The following is a 22,224-nucleotide window of genomic DNA, read 5'->3' on the forward strand; positions in this document are numbered from 1 at the left end:
TGTGGTTATATCCGCATGTAAGCAAAAACTAACTAAAATTCGTTCGCCTGCTGGCCTAAAAGGTGTAACACAATGGTTAGCCCTTTTGCAGACCAAAACTCAACTGGCTAAGTCGAGACGGATAAAAACGAATAGAAATAAGGTAACTGACTTCAGCCAGTCGTCAAAAGGAACTTTTTTATTCTCTTTTGCCGTGTAATTTGACGAAATGTTCGAATGGTCACAAATATTGACGAATGTTCACAAATCAAAATGGGGAGGAGATAATTTGCTTGATTAAAAGCAATATTCTCCATCCAATCAGATTTAGTAATTATTTCTTGAATTTGTCATTTAGTTCTGGAGATTGTTCTCTTGGTCCATTTAGGGAGGATAAGGTTCAAATGGTGAACTAAAGTGCGGTTAAGAATTGAAGTTTTCTAAGCATGAAGCTCAAACAGCCGGTATATGCGGCTGAAAAATATTCTAAAATGCGGCCGTAGAATGTCTTAAAATTTGTTGCAGCTGCAGCGGATCAGGTCAATGTTTGTTTTGATGGGAGTTTTTAATGGGACGTTACAGCAAATGTTCAATTCTTTTTTTAGTATATCAGGGAAAGCATTTTCAATAAAAAAATAGTGTCGTGGTCGGAGCATTTGGGCATTTAGGCCTTCATCAGTATTTGAGTAATTTGTTAGGGCCTCATTCTTATTTTAATACTTAAACATTTTGTAATACTTTGAAGCTTAAACTTATAAACAATACCTTTGATTGTTGGGTGTTTTAGATCCAAGAAGTCTCATGCAATTAAAAACAAAACGTAAACCCAAATGAACTCTTTGGTTGTAAACAATCTATAGACAACAAAGTTCAGAGATCTGAAGGCTACACTATTCTGATTCGCTAAATGTCATTTATCAATGATGGACTTCGTAGTTTTTTTCACTTTGTTAGCAGGTGAGAACCAAGCAACTTATTTTTAAATTTTCACCTTTGGTCCTACTAAATAACCACACCCCATAAAAGCTGGCGAAATTCTAACTTAAATTTATTATCAAAGCACTTTTTTGGCATTTAAGCACAACCGCACACCAGCCGTCCCCTCCATCAACTACCTCTACATATTTCAAGAATTTCATCGGATAATTCAAAAAAAACAGAAAAACTGAAAATGCTCTTTTTACGCACGGAAGGAAAAAGAAATTTTTAAATGGAAGTTTACGTGGAATGATATCTCAGGTATCTACAACATTTAAGCGTTGATTTTGAGTTAGGACCGATGTGGTTAACTCATAGAGTAATTTCGGATAGGGTACACCGTCTGCTCGTCACACTATCTTATTTTCGGCCGGATAGATTCGTGCAACTTCTTAGTCTAATACCGATCCTAATCTTACTCTTATATCTACTAGTCTCAGGGTGTTTAACTAGTCTCTGCTAGGCTCAATAGATCTAGAGTATACTGGCTTATTGCAACTGCTGAAGTTCTCTTGGAGAGGTAACTAATTTCTAAGTTAAATTCAAATCTCTCTGGTGCTGAAACTACAAGTAATTTCAGCACTTACAAATAAGTGGGTTGTTAGTTGGATGGATTATGATTGGTCAATATTAAATATTTTGAAAAAAGTTAAAATTTACGGTGGGTTTACAGAGTTTTCTAGAACTATCGTTCTTCTCTGCAATTTGAAGGATGGATGATGAACGTTGGTATTTGGCGAACATCATTTTCTTATCCGGTTCCTCTTGAAGAAGAACGTTCCAGGCCGCTGGAATTATGGACAGGAAATTTTTGCTTCGTTATTCGCCAATGACTGTGATCCCCAATGAAATCAATCCGATTTCAAAATGGTTTGCTATGTCAGTTTTTTCTGTATTAGTAGAGAACTGTTTTCTGTGCAGCCTCGTCTGGGAATGGCGTGAAGATCGTGTGTGGAAGGGATGCCTTGTAACTCGGATCTGTACGTATACTTGAACATCGAGGTGGTCATTGTTGTAGTTCAACGAAGTCCTTTTCTGCGAAGTCAAGTCGTACTCTAAATCCTTTGAGTGGTGATTGTTCACGGCATGTCAGTTGTGTTTAGCCATTCTTTTGTTCGAGTGTGATGGGATCATCTAGTCTTTGGATTTTCGTCTTTGTTGTTGTGTATGATCTATATACTGCAAAGTATGATTTACATTTTATAAAATAATGTTAATTCGGTTTTTAATCATGAATTTAGCTAGTCGTTTTCACAAAAGCGTTTTGTTTTGGTTCGGTTAATTTGAAGAGTTACTCACCCTTGAGTACCTCTTCTTAAAAATAGAAAAGTGGTCACAAAGCGTGGATGTAGCGCGGTGGATTAGGCCGGCTATAGAGCATGCTCAGGACGTCCTCTCTGGTGGGTTAGGCCAGGAGTGGGAGTATGATTTCATACTGTTTCTTTGAGAGGTCCTGTTATGTGATAACGTTTTATGTTGGGTTTATGTTGGTCTTTCTTATGTTACTTTGGTTGTGTCCTTTTTTCAAAAATCCAATTGTTTTTGGCATGGGTTTAACTTGCGAATTTTTCATGTTTTATTATTTCTTTCTTAGACTTTATAATAGTCTTCAAAAGAATAAATTATACAGTTTTAAACTCGGTTAATCCGGTTAGGGTACCGTTGGTTTTCTTTTCTTAGTCATGCTGTTATTTTATGATTTGTGGTGTTTAGTAAGCTGCGTTGGTTAGTTTGGTTTAGTATATAATTCCTTTCCAACCGGGTTAAAGGAAAGTTTGAAACTTGTTATCGTGTGTTAGAGTTGTTGATAATGAAAGCTTGAAATTTAAAATCATTATTTAAATAATTCTTTGTGGGCGAGCTGTGCGAGTTTGGATAGAATTCTTGTGCGATTGAATGAAAATATTGAAAAGGTTAGTACTGTTTTCTCATTTTATTAATTTATTGCATAGAATTTGAATTTTACTGCATTTTTTGGGGAATTTTTTCAATTATAAATTTTCATCGTAACTAAGTTTACTGCTTCATGGGGAAATAATTTATAAATAAAGTTACTACATTTGATATGAATTTAATTACATTATTTAGTGCAAGAAATTAATGAGTTTTAAGATACTTTAACAAGTTTGTATTTTTACCTTTCTTTTCTGTTTTGTAGATGATCGTGGTGTGAAGACTAGAAATATAAATTAAACATTAATAGAAAATGGTTAGTACATTTTTAAATTTATTAGTTAAAAGTATTTCAAATTATACTTACCATAATCTTCTGGGGAAAAACCGTGGGGGAAGATGTCGTGAATCATATCTGATGTTGTTAGTAATTTGGCTAGTATGCATATGAAGATTTTAGTTTGTAGCAGTGGCCAAAGCAATTGAAGTGCTTTAATGGTGTTTAGTTCTTCGGTGCCTACTGCAAACTCGTAAGATGTGTTTTGGATGAGGTTATATATTTATGATTATATTTAATATTGTGAATGAATTCTAATATGGGTATTTCAATAGGCTGGATAAACTCATGCGGGATAAGGAAGGGTCTGGATTCTTCGGCATTGAAGGTCTTTGTGATGGTACAGAATATATACAATTGGGTAACTGGGTCATAGTTGCGGAGGATGCCGAGGAGGTTAGTATCTTTAATGTAATAGGTAAAATTAAGGAAAATGGTGACGTGTCTTTGAGTTAAGAAAATAAAAACGATGGTGAGGTTGTCTTATGGGGTGTGTAAATCAAAATGATTTTGTATAAAACGATAGTATGTATATGTGTGCGTTTGTTTAGTGCGTAACATAATATTGTGGGAACAGTGCAAATTGCGTTCCTGTGGTGAAAGAAAGTGAAAGGTTTGTGAAAATAACTGAAATTTATCATAGAAGCTCTCGTATGCCTGAATATCAGCTAGTGATTCTGAAATAATGTGGTCATGCTTTCTATCAAAAATATTAGGTCTGAATACGTATGATGTTTTGATGAAAAAAGTTTCTGTTAGTTGCGGGTTTGCGAAGCGTTCTTCATCTAAACATTGATCTTGATTAAAGCGGACGATATTATGATCGTAGTATTCTATTGCAAATTCGTTAGCGCGGGGTGCAGTGAATGTTTTTAGTAATTTTTTTATTTCCAACGTAAGTAAATTGTCGAGGTGTTAGTGTTGTGGTGAGTCTATATAACATGTTTTTGTTCTTTTCGATGCTGTCATGAGTATTAGCTAATGGTAGGCAAAGGGGGTTAGTAAAATTATAATAAGCTGTCCAATGAAGTGTTGGCATTAAAACGTGTTCATCGACAAAATTGCGTGTGTCGTTAGTATTATTAGGTGTATTTAATGTATATTGCGGAAATGAGGGTAAGGTGATTTCAAGAAAATTTTTTGTGTTGGTGTGTTGCGGGTGATTAATATATTCGCGGGCTGTTCCGGGTTTGGTTGGGAATGGGTGATTTGGAAATTTTCGTTTAAAAGTGCGATAAGCTCGGTGAGTGCTATTAGGTGTTTCGGTGGATGTGGATGATTGTGCCAATGATGGAGTGTAAGCTGAGGAGGGTGTGCGGGTAGGTGGATTTGATGATGTCATTGTGGATGATAGTTGATGTATTGTGAGGGTGTTGGGGTGTATTAATTGTTGTTGTGAAGTAATAAAATAAATTTTGGGGGTATCTGAAGAATTATTATTTGATCTGTCGGAATGAAGTGGAAAATAGGTTGGGGTTACTTGGGAAGCATAAGACGGAGTGGAAATGGATGGGAGTTATTAAATTGTGAGTTAGAACGTAAAACTGAAATATCTGAGTTAGTATCAGAATTCGTGCTTGATGATATATTAATAATCGGAAAATCGGGTGGTGGGAAAGCAAAAAGTGGAATTATTGGGATTTGAGTTTGGAGGTTGGCTGGATGGGAATTTGAGCGATGGAGGGATCCAAGTTTTCGGCTCATCGTGGGCTAAAAAAAATGATTATATTGAGACTGAAAAGTGGTGGTGTGGGGTTGTTCTATAATTTGTTCGTATGTATTATCATTTTGTGAATGATGTGTCAGTATATGTTGGATGGGACTTTGTGTTGTATTTGGTCTAGAATTTGGATTATTTGTGATTGCTAGGTTTCGGAAATTACGGGGAACTAATGATAATGGATGGTTATGTGGTAAGGGTGGCAATTGTGGTGCGGTAGGTGTTATTTCTTTATTATTGTGTTCTTCGTCGTATGTGTTTTGTCTTGTGGATATTTTTGTGTTATATTCTTTTATTTGTGCATTTAGAAATATTTTGTTAATTGATGATGAAAAAATTCCAAAAAATCCTACAATTAGTATACGTGCTACACTTGCTTGTCTGTTTACTTGTGTGTGTATAGCGCATGTGTTATAGATTCCTTTTAGTAGTGAGAAAAGAAATCCTATAAAATGAAACATGGCGTATAAGATAGTTAATTTTTCTAAGATGTAATAGGGCCATCCTAGAAAAGCTAGAATTTCGTTCTTTAGGGTGACAAAACTGAAAATATTTATAGTTGAAATATCCTGTGGTCTGTGTTTTTCACCGCTAAATATATATAGTCTTTAATGTCTTTAAAATATCCGCTATAATCTTGTGTATAAATATCTGCAAATCCTGCGGTTTCGGCAAGTTTTCATAAATTTTGGTCAATTGACTGTCTTTGTATAGTGTCCATTTGTGTTAATAATTCCTGAAATTGTTGTGTTATAATGTGATGTTGGATATCAGATTTAGAATATATTCCAATTGATTTTAAATCAACATTTGGATTACGAGCAATAGCTCTGATGCTTTCGTGTGAATTTTTTTTGAGTAATTGCATTAATGTAGGGTATGGTATAAGTAGATAGTATTTATCTTCATCAGGATTTAATTGTACTACATTGTGGCTATTTTTTGATCCAAATGGGACTGCGGTATCCCAAAAATATGTTCGTCTTGAAATTGTGTCGACAAAGTGTACTTGTTTTAATAGAATATGGGGATTCTTTTATAAGAACGTTTGTCTTCAAAAACATATAGTGGTGATACTTTTTTGGTGCAAGTATAAAACCATAAAATATTTCCTTCGTAATCTAGAAAATTTAATAACTTGATCTGTTTCCTGATAATAAGTATCCTACGTAAGGTATTTTTAGTACTGCTAGTGCGAGTGATTGTAGGATTTGTGTTCTTTCCAATTCGCATAGTTGATGAAGTGTTTCTAATTCAGAAAGTGACATTTCCTGAAAAATTCTACTAATCTAGTCTAACTGTAGTCTAACTTCATGTCTAAGTGGATATCATAATGAATATTACCAAAATAGGTGCTATTCATTAGTGATAGTTCTTGTAAACGTGTGCTTTTACTTTCATATGGTTTTAATTTTCCACCAGGTTGACCTGTGCTTTTTTGAAAGTTTACTGGGATGTATGATGTTCCTTCATTTATAGGATGACTTGTGGCATAAGGGTTGAATTTTCTTTTTCCACTGGTCATGTCGAAACCTTTTGCGTATTCGACAAGTATTTCAGAGTATTGTGTCTTATAAAGTGGATTTCTGTGTTTACATGCAAATTCTGTTTCTTGATAGGTTTGGAAACGTGTTAGTTTATTTTCTATATCATGGATATATCTAAAATCATTACTTTGTTTTCGGGATGGGTTTACTTGTTCGTATGGAATTGATTCTATAAAAAATTTTTCATGAAATTTTATCATTCGAACGTGTAATTTTGCTACTTGGAAAGTTGTGCATGTATCTTCGGGAAACCAAACAATTGTTGCTTGGGTCCTTGTTGTAGGGTCACAATAATCTTGATAATTTTTGCAAGGTGGTCTAATTCCTTGATTGATCATTGTGTTATCAGATAGATCTCGTGTGAGTTGTACTTTTTCGAGTTGTTTTTTCCAATCAAAAAACCTTATTTCTTGATATCCTTTATTTTTTGTGTCTGCTTTGCAGTTTGAGGGGTCATTTATTCCAATGTGTGGTATCCAGAGTTTATCGTGTATGTCGTAAATGAATTTTCCGTGTGCGCCGTTGTATGGGTATTTTTTGTCTAATTTTATATGTCCTTGACATCGTTCAAGTTCTGCTTGATGTACAGAATCGGCAAAGAATTGGAAATTTACTATTTTTCTGTCTGTATTTTTATTTCTGGTGATGTTTAGTTTGAGTAGTTTGTTTTTACAATCATCGGGATTTAGATGTAAAAGTCGTTCTATATTACTTTGATAAAATGATTCGTGATCAAGTCGGTTCTTATTTTCTTATTATCTTGTGAACAATGTACTTTCTTTTCGGAAAATGTTGCTGTAAACTTATATCCTGTGACTGTTGTTGCTCGGGCGTTTGATTACATTGTTGCTATTACATTTTTTGTTTCTATAGCTTGTGGTTCTGTTTCGCATTGTGATACTTGATTTATTGCATATTTGTGTAGTGTTTTTTGTTCGTTTTCTTCACAATCATAATGTCTTACTAATTAATCATGGGGTCATGTGCGAGGCGAAAACCTGTGTTTTGGTCGGAAAATATTAGAAAAAAGATGTGTTGAAATGTTAATATTTTTATAATATACATGTGTATGATAATCCTGAGTATGGGTTATAAAATGTGAGGTAACCAATTGTGTTTTTTGTATATCTATCGTATTTACATATTACTTCACTTGTTATAAATGGTGGTGGTAGCGATTGAGCTGTTATATTTGGTGGATGTAATGGGTAGAGATTTCGAACAATATTGTTAAGTTTGATCGTGATTTCAAATTTTAATTGGAAACCATTTGTTGAAGTATTTGAATATTGTGTTCACGAATATCTTCGTGTATATCTTGTCTATATTGTAGTCTGTTGAGTGCCCAACTTTGGAGTCGGTACTATCTTGATGTTGTCCAAATAATCGTGGCGGTGCTACGAATGTATTCCAATCTAGTCGTAAAGGGATTTTTGTTGATGATTGTTCTCGATATCTAGCGTCGAGGTTATTTGGAAAATTTAAAGGGAAAAGTATCGGTGAAATTTGACTTAATGATGGTGTTGACGGGAGAGATAATGTTTCTGGTAACGATGATAGTGCTGTATCAGTAGAGATATCTATTGGATCATTCACTAAGTTTGGTTCACCTTGTGTATATGAGTGTGTTGCCCAATATGGTAGTCGTGCGGTGGGATTGGGGGGGGGGGGTTAAAGGGATTTTCACGTATTTGTTAAGATGTTGGTGTTGAACCTAAGTAATCTGAGGGTATACTTGAAGTGCTATGTTGTGAAAGTAGTGTGGGAGTTTCTGGCAATGTACTACTTGAATTTTCTGAAGTAGTTGGTGTTAGTGACTGGGGTATATCAAAATGAACTCTAGTGGTTTGAAAATTTATATTTCTTTGTGGATGTATAATCTGTCTATTTATTTCGACTGTATTTTGGTTTTGACTAATGTGTCTTATTCTGTTTGAGTCTTGCGGTAATATGGGGTACAAATTATATGTTGTTTCACTTAGGGGTGCCTGTCGCTGAACTGGTTCTAATGGTTCGGATAAGCGAATGTGTCGTTCTTCAAAAGTGTATGAGTTATCTTGAAAAGAAATTCGTGTGGAGGTTAATTTTGTTGGGGGCTAATTTTATGGTGTTTGGGAGGTCTTTTTTGCTTTATTTTTATTTGTCGGGTGATCTGGGTTATTTTTGAAATATTTGTACTTTAGGCCAAATGATTATGGTCCTAATTCGCCATTTTTGGTTGGAGGGGTTTTGAGGTCTGAGTTGGGAAAAAATTGTTAATCTTTGCGTTATTAGATAGGGGACGGTTGTAATATTATGGTGGTATTTATTTTAGTTGTCAAGTTTTAGCAAGTTGCTTATTTTTGACCTGGAGGTTGTAAAGTTATAGTTATAGATATGCCTGGAGTTCAATATCTTTCGGCTAATAGGTTGGTGTCAGATATATAGAAGGTGACGGATTTGAGTGAATCCTATTGGCTGAATCTGAACTAGAATTTTTGCGTATTTATCAGCATGTTTTCTTGAAAAATGAAAGTTCAAAATGATCCAGAGGTGCAATAATTATTAATTTTCAAAATTAAAGTTGTTTTTGAAAAATGCAGCTTTCTTTAATATTTTAGATTGTGGAATGAATGTTTGTAATTTTTACGTGGTTGATTTCTAAGCCGTGATGATTCCCTATGTTCTGATTTTTCTTTTTGTTCTTGCGGTTGTTCATCATTGTTCATCATTTTCCTGTTCTTTCTTTCTTTTTGAGGTATTTTTGTGTCTGGTATTTTTTGATTGTTTTTAGCTTTGGTTTGTTTTGATTTTGATTTTCATGATGAACGTTGTCTTGTTCATCTATTTTTTTTTTTCTGAATGTGTACGGGTTTGAACAACTTTTAAACCTGTAAAAGAATATAATTGAGTTAATTCGCGTGATGCGTATTCTTTCGGGTAGTAAGGTAATAGATTGTTACGATGTTGAACAATTTCTTTTTTGGTTGAATCTGTGAGTTTATATGTTACGTCAGTGGGTTTGGCGATTATTTGGTATGGTCTTTTTCGAAGGGGTTGAATTTTTTAGAGATTCCTTTTTGCGTATTAAAGTTAGGTATTAAGACAAATGTTCCAGGTTTTAAATCTGTGGCTGGTGTAAAGCGTGAATTAATTTGGTCGTTAATGTTTTGCCTTTGGAAGACAGGGAATTTTAGAATCATTTAATTGATTTTCTAAAAGATCTGTATTTTCATTAATTGTTGTGTTATTGAATTTTCGGAAATATCGGAGGAGTCTTTTATTTCCTAAAGTTGTGGTATCTGCTTTTACGGGCTTAGTTTTGTATCTGTGCCATGATTTTAGTTGTCTAATTACTGGGTCGAGATTTTGATATTGTTTTAAAAGTTCAAGTGTAATTTTATCTGTTGGAGGGAGACAAATATCGTCAATTTCTAGTTTTGATAGGGGAATTGTGTCAAGTGGGTCATGGAGGTCAAAAACTTGATTTATTGTGTATTTTGAATCAATTGTTTGTGATCCTGATAAATTTATTTTATCGGTTAAATTTTTTTTTTCAATTAATGGAAAAAGGTCTTTTTTATGCGAGTGTTGTTTTATTCTCTTTTGTTGATTATTATTTTTTATCCATTCTGAGTAGGAATTGATTTAAAAGTGGATGTGCCTAGTAAATCAACTTCGTAGTGAATATTTTGGCAATCTAAGTAGAGTGGAAAATGTTGTAGATTATTTATCTGTGATTGATAAATGTCAGTTTTTACTGCTTTTTTGCATTCTAGTCGGGTTGATGTTTCATCTTTTGCGAGATAAAAATAATATTTTGTGGTATTTCAACTGTAGTTTTTCGTGTAAATAATTCGAGTGGCTTATTTCGACTTAATGTATCTGGTAACGCAAGGTTTTTTCCAGCTGTCCAAACTATATGTAAGTTTGGAAATTTCATTAGAATTAATTGAAATCTATAAACTCTGTGATTTGGATTTGATTTTTGTGTAAAGAGAAATATAATTGGTTTGTGATCTGTGAATAGAACTGTTGGGTGTTTTGATCCAAGTATCAGAAATTCATGTTCTGTGAGTGTATAAATTATAGCTGTACACTCTCTCATTAGAGTTGAGAGTCAGAGCTCTGCTTGTGTGAATAATCGTGAACTTGCAGATATAAGATTCATTTTACTTGTTCCACTATGTGATTGTAGCAATGCTGCGCCGATGCCAAAGTTTGAAGCATCGCACATTGCATAGAATGGTAGATTTGGATCTGGAATTGTGTTTGAAATTTGTTCTGTTAGAAAGCTTTTTAATTTCTTCAAATCGTGTTTGATGTTCAGTGGTCCATTCAAAATTATTTTGTTGTCTGAGGATGTTATAGAACGGTCTTGAGTATAATTGCATTTTGTAAACATATTTACTTAAGAAATTTAACATTCCAAGAAATTCCTGGTATTTTATTTTATTTTTAGGTGGCTGAAGTTTTTGAATTGCATCAATGCGTGATTTTAATGGAGTGATAGTTTCTCGTTCTAACTTATGTCCTAAAAATTTAACGCGTGTTAGAAAGAAGTGTGATTTATCGGGAGCTGCCTTCAGATTTTCGTTCTGAAGTATTTTGTGATACTGTTCTAAGACTGTAAACATTTCTTCTTTAGTTTGTGATTGCATGAAAATATCATCTAAGTATGTGATTGCATTTTTCTTGAGTATTTGTGGTCTAAAAATTTTACTCATAAAAGCTGAAAAAGCTGCTGGTCCTATGGATACTCCATAGAATAAGCGATTAAATTCATATTATTGATTTCCAATAAAAAATTGTGTTAAACGTCGTGATTGTTCATCTAGTGGCATTTGATTATAAGCACTGTTCATATCTGCGGTTGTGAAATATTTACCATTTATCTTTGTTAAAATAACTTGTTAATAGGCCAATAGGGTTCAATAGGCCAATTGCATTTTGATTCGTTAATTAGTGAATTGAGGTATCTAGCGTCTAAAACTATTTTTAGTGATTCACCTTTTGCTAGAATGATAACAGGGTTGATGAAGGTTTTACCTTTTGGTTGTTCTTCCTTATTTACTGGTGAGATAATTTCGTATAGTTCTAAAATGTCAAGTAATCTGTTTACCTTATCGTGTAAGTGAATCGGTACTTTACTTGCTCTTTGTTTTTTGAAAACTGCGTCAGGAGTTAACGGAAAGTGTAATGATGAACTAATTTTTCCAAAGTCAAATTTTGATGTTGCATAGACTGTTGAATATTTTAACAGTTGTTTTGCTAATTTATCAAATTCAACTTGTGTAATTTGTGAGTGTTCAAAATTAAACATTGTTAAAAAATTTTGTTGCTCTTTTGTGTAATTTGTTATATTGAATGTTGGTTTAAAATATGGTGTTTTTGTGAAATAATCTGTGTTTCTTTTTTCATTACTTATTATAGTATTTATGGATAATTCTTCATCAAGAATTGTTGATTGACAAATATCTAATAATTGGAGTATATTATTAACGCGGTAGGCTACTTCATTTATAGGTGAAATTGTAGCATTTGTTTCACAATATCCTAAAAGTCCTAAAGGTAATGTTACTTGATATGGTGTATTGTTATACACGTGAAATGAAATGATGTCGGAATTCGTATTTTTCCAGGATTTTATGGATGAGATTGTAATTTTGAAAAATTTGTGGATAGGTTTAAATTCGAGGTCTGACATGAAAAGTTGTTGTTTATTTTGATTTTTGTTATACTGGTGATTATGTTTCACTGAGAAAGTATATATATATTTCCTGATAATGGTTTCAGGTGTTTCCGTTGTTGATTGTAAATGGGATAAAATTTTGAAAAAAGTGGTGGTTGTTTGTTTAATCTTTGGAAGAATGTTAGGGCTGTATTTTTTGTTTTTATGTATTTATCTTTGATAAGGATCTTATTATTTAAGATGTTGATTGTTGGTATATATTCAGATATAAATGGTATGCCAATGATATTGTGTTTAATATCAGTAATATGAAATATTTAATTAAATGGTTTGTTCAAAATTTTGTTTCAATCCATTGTTCTTGTGGGAAGAAGGAATAATTGGATTTTTCCATTATTTACTAATGTGGATCCTTGTGCTGTTGCTAATTTACTAGAGGTTTCAAGAGGTGTTAAATTTGGATGGAATGTTTTGATTTCATTCCATGTGGGAATATTAATTATATTTGATTCTGCTCCTGAGTCAATTAAAAAATCATTTTCAAGATCTGGTGGTTGAAATTCTTTGTTTCTTGGGCTCTCTAAGAGAAGTGGAATTGTCCAAATTTTTTCTCTTGGTTGTTCTTTTTGTATATTTTGATAAATATGTTTTCTGTTTGAGCATTGTGTTTCATCTTTTTTATCGGGTTTAATTACCGTGTTAATTTCGTTTACTTTTTGTGTAGTTTGTGTATAATTAATGGGTCCAATATAGTAATTGTGAAGGAGTTCCAATTGATTTTCATATATATGTGAAGTAAAAGGTTGTTTATATATGATAGGTTCATACTCGTTTTCGACTATTATCATATTTACAGAGATGGTATTATCTGTATCACTTTCAGTATCTGTTGATTCACAATTTATATGATTTAGTTGTAATTCGTTACTTCCTGAGTCATCAATTCCTGGGGGGTCTGAAGTTGTTTCTTCATTTGTCTGCACTTGATTAATGTGTCTTTGTTGTTTTGGTGTGCCACTTCTGTATCGATGTTTAGAATCGGGATTACGGTTATTATTCCTATGTGGTGACTGGGAATAAATTCTGTATCGGTTATTGTAACTTGAGTTTCGATTTTGTGAATTATTTTGTGATCTGTTGATAGTTACCATTTGATCTGTGATAATTTGATCTATTATATGAATTATTCCTTGATCTATTGTTTGGATAATTCTGATTTCGATTATTTCAATAACTTCTATTTCTATTGTGTGAATAGTTTCGATTTCTGTTATATGATGAGTTTCGTGATCGATTATTGGAATAGTGTCTATTCCTTGGATTTGAATGGGAACTGGATCCAGAAACAAATTCTGTTGTGTTTGAATTCGATCGCTAATAGTTATTTTGGTTGTTTTGGCTATTTGATCGGTTATATCTATTTTGTGAGAAATTTCGTGTATTTCCTCGTTCGGGTGATCTACCTCTATAACTTGAGTTATATGGTGATTGATTTCTTGAGTAATTTAAGTTGCTTGGAAGTGGTTTTCCTGAACTGTTATTTTACGATATATGTTTTTGTTTTGTAGATTTTGGTCTTTTCCCATGTATTGATAGAATGATTTATTTGGTTCTTTGTGCTTTTGAGGTTTATTTTGATTGTTCTGTTGTTTTTGTCTACATTCAGAAAAACTGTGTCCGTATCGTCGGCAATAATTACACCATTTTTTGAAAGATGGTTTGCCTTTAAAGTTTTGATGTTTTTCGTAGATATTTAGTATTTCAGTGACTTTTTCAATCAGGTCTGTGTCTGATTCTTGTATACTATTTATATGTGTAGTATTTGTTTCAATCCGATTGACATATTGTAGTTTTAAATTTTCTGTTTCTTCGAGTTTCATTGTGATTTCTGCTTGTTCTAGTTTATCTACTAATTTTCGAAAATCTAAATCTGGTTCTCGAATTGAGGAAGGATGAGATGCTCTCTTTTTTATAGCTATTTTCCTTAATTGAGGTGTTAAGGTCATCATTAAAATTTCTGTCATTTTTGTTTTTTTGTAGTCATGTGTATTTAAATGAATATGCATTTCGAACTGGTGTTTTGATTCGTACTGCTACTTGTTTAATTGTTTCATTTGGTAATCTGCGTATTTCGTTGCATAAAATTCTTTGATGTTGTTTGTTTCTTTCAGAATCAAACATTTTTGAAAATTCTTGTGTGAATCTTTTCCAATCTGACTTTATTTCTAAGGGTAATACTGAAAACCATTTTTGAGCTGCGCCATCTATTGTTGTTTGTATTAACGCTGTGCGTCAATGTATCCAATTTTGATGTAGTGGCGTATTATTTTGTTCGGGTCCTGTTACTGCATTTAGATAATCTTCTACAGAATATTCAGGGTCTGTTCCTGTGAATACCATTAATGGTTTATTCGATGTTTTTGATGATTCACCCATGAGGTATGGATTCATAGTCATCTGTAGTGATTCTGGGGCGTTTGGCATTTGCGAAAAATTTGAAAGTTGATTTTTTGTTATTTCGTGTTGCTGAAGGTAATATGGAAGCGGTATTTCTTTTTGCATTTGAGTTGGTTGATAAGAATGCATTGACATTGGATTTTGTGGTTGTATTGATTGGAAATAATGTGTGTTAAATGGGTTTTGTATATGCATTTGTTGTGGATTTTGTATATCTGTTGGATTTTGTGGGTAAATTTTCATATTTTGAGATGGTTGAGATTGTCGCGGTCTCTGTGTGCAATATTCTGTAGTATATGGTGCAAAAATATCTGGTTGATGATAATCATCGTCATCAGATAATAAATAGTTTGTGTTATATGGCGTATGTTGTTTATTTTTATTCTGTTGAAAAAATGGGTAATTTTCACTATAATCCTGTGTAGGTTGTGGATTATCTAGAAAAATTACTGAATTGGTCGTTGTTTTTGGAAGATTCCAATAATGGGAACATACGTGATTTAAATTTTGTGTATTTTTTTGGGGAGTTTGATTTGTTTTTGGTTGGTGAGCATAATTAAAATTGTGTTCTGCAAAAGTGTTTCTTGTGAACATTTTTCGTGTATTTGACGGTATTGTCATTGGTCTATACGTTTGATAGTCCATATGTGAATATTTTGGAGCAACCGAAGGTTTAACGGTTGATTGTAAGGTTGCCTGTGTTAGTGATGTATTTGTATTTCTTGGTGTTGTCAGATTGGGGTGTATTGGTGAAATACTTTGTTGTGTAGTTGTTGCTGTTGTTTGGACGATTTCTCCATTTATGAAGTGTGATGGTGTTTGAATATCTTGTTGTGTAAGATTTCTGGTTCCATTGAGATTTTCGTTATGTATGACTGTTGAATGTAAGCTGTTATTTTGTGGATCTGGTAAAAATGTATTATAATTTAATGTTGTTGCGTCAATGGTTAATGGTATTACTTTTACATAATCTCTGTTGAAAGATATTGTACTTATTGCTTCACTCGAGATATCTTGTGGAATAATTAGAAATGCTGGATTAGACCTTTCAGGGTCCCAAACGTAATCTGATTGTTCTGAAAGGACAGTGTCACCATTGGTATTTTGAGGTCTGAAATTTTTTCTTGCTTGTGAAACTAAATCTAAATTGTGGGTGAAATAATCTATTATAAACCATGCTAAAATTTTTTGTTAATCATGTTTAGTGTTTTTTGAAACATCATTTTTGGTAAAATTTTTGCGGATTATATGTAAAAATGTTGAAAATACTGTGATTTCATTTCGCACTTTTGTATGTTTGGATGTTTCAGTTGAAGATGTACTTTGAACTTCTATTTTTCTAATATAGATATATAACTATATATTATTGCAAAAACTTCGTTAGTGTATATGGAGTTTGCTCTTTGTGAATTATGATATAGTATGCTTCTGATATAATCTATGATTACTTTTGAAAACTCTAATTCAATATCGTCTGTTTGAATTACATATTTACGATGGGCTGTATTTGGTGTGCTGAATTCTATGGTGTAGATTCCGTATTGTTGTGTTAGATTACATATGTCTTTCAAATAATATTCAATTTTTTGTCTTTTGATTTTTACATCCGGAAATTCTGCTTTGCATGGACTGATTCCTGGTTTAAACAAATTTACAAGTAAGTTCTTACAAAATCGTGTTTGTCCTCTATCATCGAGTGAATCTATAAGAAAGGGAAAAACTGCTTCATCATCTGGACTTTCGTCACATTGAGTTTGATGACTGTTAATATATAACTATCAATGTGTCTAATTGGTTGATTCCAATTATACAGGTGTACTGGTTTGTGCTTATATTGCTTTTTTATTCTTCTTTTTCCTCTTTTTGATGAATTTGAAGTTGTTTCTTAGTCGGAAAAATAAAATTGATCATGAATGGGGCATTTTTTTTTATTGATTTTTTAAATTTGTATAGTTCATCTAAACTGTTGGCTTCTGATTCAGAAAATGCGTTTCTTTTTTTCGAAAAACTTTTTCGTGTGATTTGTCTTTGATTGTTTATAATTTTTCTTTTTATTGTTTGTCGTTTTGTTCGAATGTATTCAACTGTTTGTGTATATGGAGTGATTACAAGGTCGTATTTTTGGTTATCTTTTTCACAGTTGTGTAAAACGATTGTTTGTTTATTTCCTAAGTTTTTGAATGGCATAAGGTTTAGGATGAGGGATGCAAGAAGTTGTTAGTGATTTTTATTTTCCTAGACTGTTAGTCCTTACGATTTTTTGGTTAGCTTAACCTGGGTCTTTTATTCAGGGTTAGAGAGAAAAGTATATCGATTCCGGAGAATGATTTTTTACTTTCTCGTGGCTAGTCTTAAGTTAAGTTGTTAACTTACTTAATCTTACTTAGGGGTAGTGATTGGGTAGTTCAGGTATAATTAGAACGCAAGTAGTTTGTTAGATATATTTTAAACTTACTAAGTCTAAGATCTATCCTGGGTCTGGTAAGAGGAGGGTTCAAGTGAAGGATGAATAACCGAAGTTCTTAACTGTCTAGCTTAATTTGAATGGTTAGTTTTATTTAAAAATTTCTCTTAGTCCTGGGTCTTTTGAAAATGTTGGATAGTGAATCGACGTTTGAGGTCGTTAGACACTTGCTAAGTGGGTGGAGAGAACAAAATTGTCCTTTTTGATCCAAGGATAGGCCTTAATTATCAGTTTTTTTTTTAAATTAATGAGATCGAAAATTTATAAAGATCCAAGGATAAGCCTTGACGATCTAATTAAAAATTAAGTGAATTTTAGTTTAAATTGGTTTATATTTATTTGATAAAAAGATTTAGTTTTTAAATGATGTTAGTGAGCTTATGATTGCTGTTATGTTTAGGTTATGAAGCTGGAACAACAAGATGGTTTATTATTACTAACTATTTATTGTCATGCTACTAATTTTGATTTTTATTTCAATAAATATTTTTCAAATTCCGTCCGAGATCTTCTTCCAATACCGGGTAGTTCTAGTATTGTGCGGAATATCGGCTCTGATCTATGGAGTTGTAGAGACATTTCAATTAAGTTATTATCGTGTAACATTTTGAAAATGTTTTGTCTAATTTCTAATCTATATTTGGTCAATTCTAAGCTATTAAGGTCTTATTCGAGACTTATGGTAGCACCAGATGAATTAGGACCGACGTGGTTAACTCATAGAGTAATTTTGGATAGGGTACACCGTCTGCTCGTCACGCTATCTTATTTTCGGCCGGATAGATTCGTGCAACTTCTTAGTCTAATACCGATCCTAATCTTACTCTTATATCTACTAGTCTCAGGGTGTTTAACTAGTCTCTGCTAGGCTCAATAGATCTAGGGTATACTGGTTTATTGCGGCTGCTGAAGTTCTCTTGGAGAGGCAACTAATTTCTAAGTTAAATTCAAATCTCTCTGGTGCTGAAATTACAAGTAATTTCAGCACTTACAAATAAGTGGGTTGTTAGTTAGATGGATTATGATTGGTTAATATTAAATATTTTACAGTGGTAAAATATCTAATTTATCCAATAATAAAATGTAGTTTAGATCAGGTTCCAATTTGTTGCAGTTTTGACCTTAAGTAGGAAATTGTCCATTTTTCGATCCCTATCTTGGTAACCATCCAGAGTAGTTATTAAGTGTCAGTTATTTTTTTGATATTTTTTTGAGTGAAAAACAGCAATTTTCGAAAAGATAATAAAAACAATTGATTTACGCGCTGCATACTGGGTAAAGTTAGTCTAAAAGAAACAGAGGTGCAATTTTTTAAAGTCAAATTAGTGGGAGGGAGGGTAATGTGATCAATAAGCCTAATTGGTCTCCATTTTCAATGTGGACTGAATTGGTTCTGGGAGCGGCATATGTAGTTCTTCTTTGAAAGAAATTTACGGAAAATTTGTTTTCGGGTGTTCTTGAAAATGTCCATTTTTGTCGGATTTTTTTTCATACCACCTGAAAATTAAAGTTGTACAAAATTCAAAATTAAACCAAAAATTAACCTGTGATTTTTTCTATTAAGTTAGCGGACGTTTGGGTCACAATAATACAAATTGGGATAACCGACACTCAATATATTTGGTCCTCATAAAAACGCTAGCGGCAATTTAAAACAATTCAAAATAAACTGAGGCAAGCATTTTTCTCCTACTGTTCCGACCTACGAAGTGGCTACTTTTGGGTAGATTTGAATGGAGCGTGTTGGGTAATTTTTCAAACAAAAAATCTGACAAAAAATTTGACGCCACACAAATATTTCAGAATGATTGTTTCGCCTGTGATCATTTGTCGTCAAGTTAATGCGGATTGAAAATTGTCAACTGGGCTAATTTGGGACAATTAGCATGCGTTATGGTTTGTTCTATTAAAGTCTGAGCGACTAATTAAGCGGCTCAGAAATTGTTCCAATTTGATGTAAGTCAATGTTTTTGGACCAATTAAAAAGTTGTTAGATACTTATTGCATACCTTCTACTATACATATCGCATAGTATGTTGGGGAATTTTTCAGACAAATTTTTGAAAAAAAATATATTTAAGAAAAACCTGAAAAGAAGTTTAATTTTTTTGAAACTTTATTAGTGTTTAACTGCGTTTTAAAGATGAACTTCTGCTAGGATTTTGAGGGTAGTCGGAACATTCAGTCAGCTACTAGACGGAAAACAAATCATTTTGTACTTACATAGCGTTTGGGGAACAAAATTAAAAAAAAAACTATAAAAATTGAAAAGAATCTCTCTTTTTTTGTTTCTTTTCAACTCTTTTTTAAAATCCAAAACTATTTCATCGATGCCAAAAGGAATTCGGAACAATCAGGCTTCTTCTTGATACTAACAAGTTTTTGTTTCGACAATGAAGAAAATGCGTGCTCGGGGTGTTTTTTTTTCCAGAACACGTTTAGACTTTTCAATGAGCCATTTTTGACGGTGCTTTTGTATATTGTGAGAATCTTTTCCTGAGCTCAAGATTAAAAATTTTATTTTTTTTTGTAGTTGAAATGTTTTTTTTTTTTGCAAAAATTAAAAGGTTTGATGGATATTAGCGTGCAAGCGTTGATTTTCAATAAAATTGAAAAGGTCGTCATTTAAGAAGTGAAAAGTTCGTCAAGAAGTAGAAAAAAAACCCATTCAAGCAGCTGAAAAGGTCGTCAAACTCAAATTAAGAAAGATATTTTAATGGGATCATTATTTGTAAAGTTACGGGGGTTTAAAAGTCGCTAACTTGGTCAATTTGAGATAATTAACGAGCAATATAATGCGTTCATCTAACATGCGAAAGCAGCAAGGTAATGCGTTCCAAATTGGATTGAGGCCAGCAATTCAGATCTCCTAAGACAATAACAGTCTCTAGCCGGCCTTTTCTATCTTACAATGCATGAGGGGATGAAAAAATGAACAAAAAATTATTTTCTTTTTTTTTCGACTAATTCGGCAAGTATTCGACCAAAAAGTTCTGTTATTGACCTTAAAGTGCAGCTCTGATATACGAGCAGCTTTGCAGCTTTGTTTGCTTTCATATGCTGAATTAAACTTGAAAATATCAAAAAAGCCGCTAACTTATGGTACTGTGTAAATTCATCTGTGCTAATTGGTCTAATTACTTTCAGTTACCACTCAACTTTTAACACTTAAAAATTGATATTATCAGCCTAAAACCAGTTAAAGGGCAGTCTTTTTATGAATTGGGACAAAAATATACAGTGAAACTTTTTTATGTTCTCATATATGGAAAATGCTTATCGTAGACTTTTTATTATGTGCCTGCCCGGGTTGACCAAAAGTCGGTATCTTAGAACTTTTCTTAAAAGAATCTTAAAACAACTTATCTCTAAAAGTGTTGCAAGATAAGCACTTTTTCTGACAAGCAAGTAGTAAGATAGTGACTTTTACTACAAGAGAGTTGCTTTGTTTGCTTGTTTTTTTTTTCATTTTTTTCTTATAATTTGTTTAAAAGTTCTCCACTGACGCAGAGTACAGTGACTAAAACTCAGGTACCAAAAGACTCGTTTCGCATCGTGAGTTTACTGACAAGCCCACTAACTAAATGAAGTTATTTTTTTTGCTGAGAACAAAAAATTTTGTGGATACACACTCGAACCCCACAGACAACACGTCCGCAGCTATATGACATGATTCGTCAAAGTTGAATTTTTTTGTCTCCAAAATAATTCCAATCAACTAATTACAAATAATAAATTTCAATGAAAAAAAATTTCCTTCTGAATTTTTTGTTCGAAAGGCTTTCAATATAGCATCTACATGGAATTTTTTACATGCAAAAACATGGAAAAAAAATCAAAAATTTTCCAAAATTTGTAGGAAATTTCCGCTATCTTAGAATATTTCTTATAAGAAAGTTCTAAGAAAGCTGAAATTTTATAAAAATGTTATAAGAAATTGTAAAAAAGGGGAATTTTTGTAGGATGATCAACCCGGGTGTTGTACTTGATTTTTCCGTACCTGTGATTTGACATGATAAACATTTTTCTCAGCTGGAAGTTGAATGATAAGCAATTTTGGGCAACCCGGATGGTGATTAGGGGTAAAAGAGCAATATATATTTTCAGGTGTCGACTGCTGGTGGTCTTTGAGCTTCATCATACCGCAGCCCCTCTCTGAAAGCGGCAGAAACTGCTCTATTCTCAAGTTAGTCCAAAAAATCTGTGTTTTCTAGTATTTAGGAACCATTCACAGTCTGTCTATACACCTTATAAGCCTCATTTAGATTCTGCAGGATTATCTTTCCTGCTATAAAACCTATTAATTTTTGACTGTACGTCATGAAAGGTTGTCGCTCACACAGCACAGTTTCATAGTATAGATAAAATGATCACCAAAAAATATGTGAAATTTTTTGAAAAGTATGTTTCCAGAGTTTTTGGCCGCACGGGAAGATTTGTTTCACTTGTGTATGTGATAACTGACAGAACCTCTGAGGTTTATAATGAAAATAGACTTGGTTTCGAAGAGTTAATTTAATGGTTGAAACCGTATTGTTTTTAAATAGTTTTCTTTTCTGAGTTCAACTGTGCACCGAGCCACAGATCTGAGAGTCAATCTCTCTTTTTTGTCTCAATAAAGGTCACACATTATTGACCTTGATTTACATAATAAGATAATATAATTTATAAATAACAATATGAACAACTGAGCCAAGGCCACAATATGGTTACTGCAAATGCAGTAGCAGTTGCGGCACCACATACCCCGCTCAGCCAAGAAAGTTTTATTATACTTTATCAAATTTTAATAATATTGAATAGGAGTTTTAGAACTCAGTTTAAGGAGTTTTTGTTTTCTTGTTGCATTTGAATCTTTCTAATTCACTTTCCGTCTTTTTCTTCGTGCTCTTCCTCAAAGTGTAGTGGGACCCGCCACTCAGCGTTCCAAGATCGATGAATGTCGAGCGCCTCGCTGCCAAATTTTCTTCTGAAGAGATGTTTTTCTAGTAGTCCAAACTTCATTTCCACCGAATTCGACGCATCTGGTTTGAATTTTGCTAATTTGATTCGGTATGCATCAAATGCGGCCTGATTTAAATCTAAGAGATCGTTATGATTCGAAATCGACCTTACCGAATATTTAATTGGATTCCCGTATCTAATTGGACCCTTTTTTGACCTCCCGCTTTTTCGAAC

At 32.9% G+C, this 22,224-nt stretch overlaps 1 protein-coding gene across 1 annotated transcript in view; it reads left to right on the top strand.

Moving 5' to 3' along the window:
- Nucleotides 1-828: 828 nt before the first annotated feature.
- The window catches only part of LOC134848527 (uncharacterized), a 30,649-nt gene continuing 9,253 nt past the window's right edge, over nucleotides 829-22,224 (top strand). Inside the window, exons 1-2 of the mRNA XM_063866027.1 lie at nucleotides 829-936; nucleotides 21,154-21,232. Coding sequence (XP_063722097.1) covers nucleotides 900-936; nucleotides 21,154-21,232 — 116 coding nt within the window. The 5' untranslated portion in view covers nucleotides 829-899. The remainder of the gene's footprint in view (nucleotides 937-21,153; nucleotides 21,233-22,224) is intronic.

Source organism: Symsagittifera roscoffensis, chromosome 6, assembly GCF_963678635.1.
Source record: "Symsagittifera roscoffensis chromosome 6, txSymRosc1.1, whole genome shotgun sequence".
Taxonomy (NCBI): Eukaryota; Metazoa; Xenacoelomorpha; order Acoela; family Convolutidae; genus Symsagittifera; species Symsagittifera roscoffensis.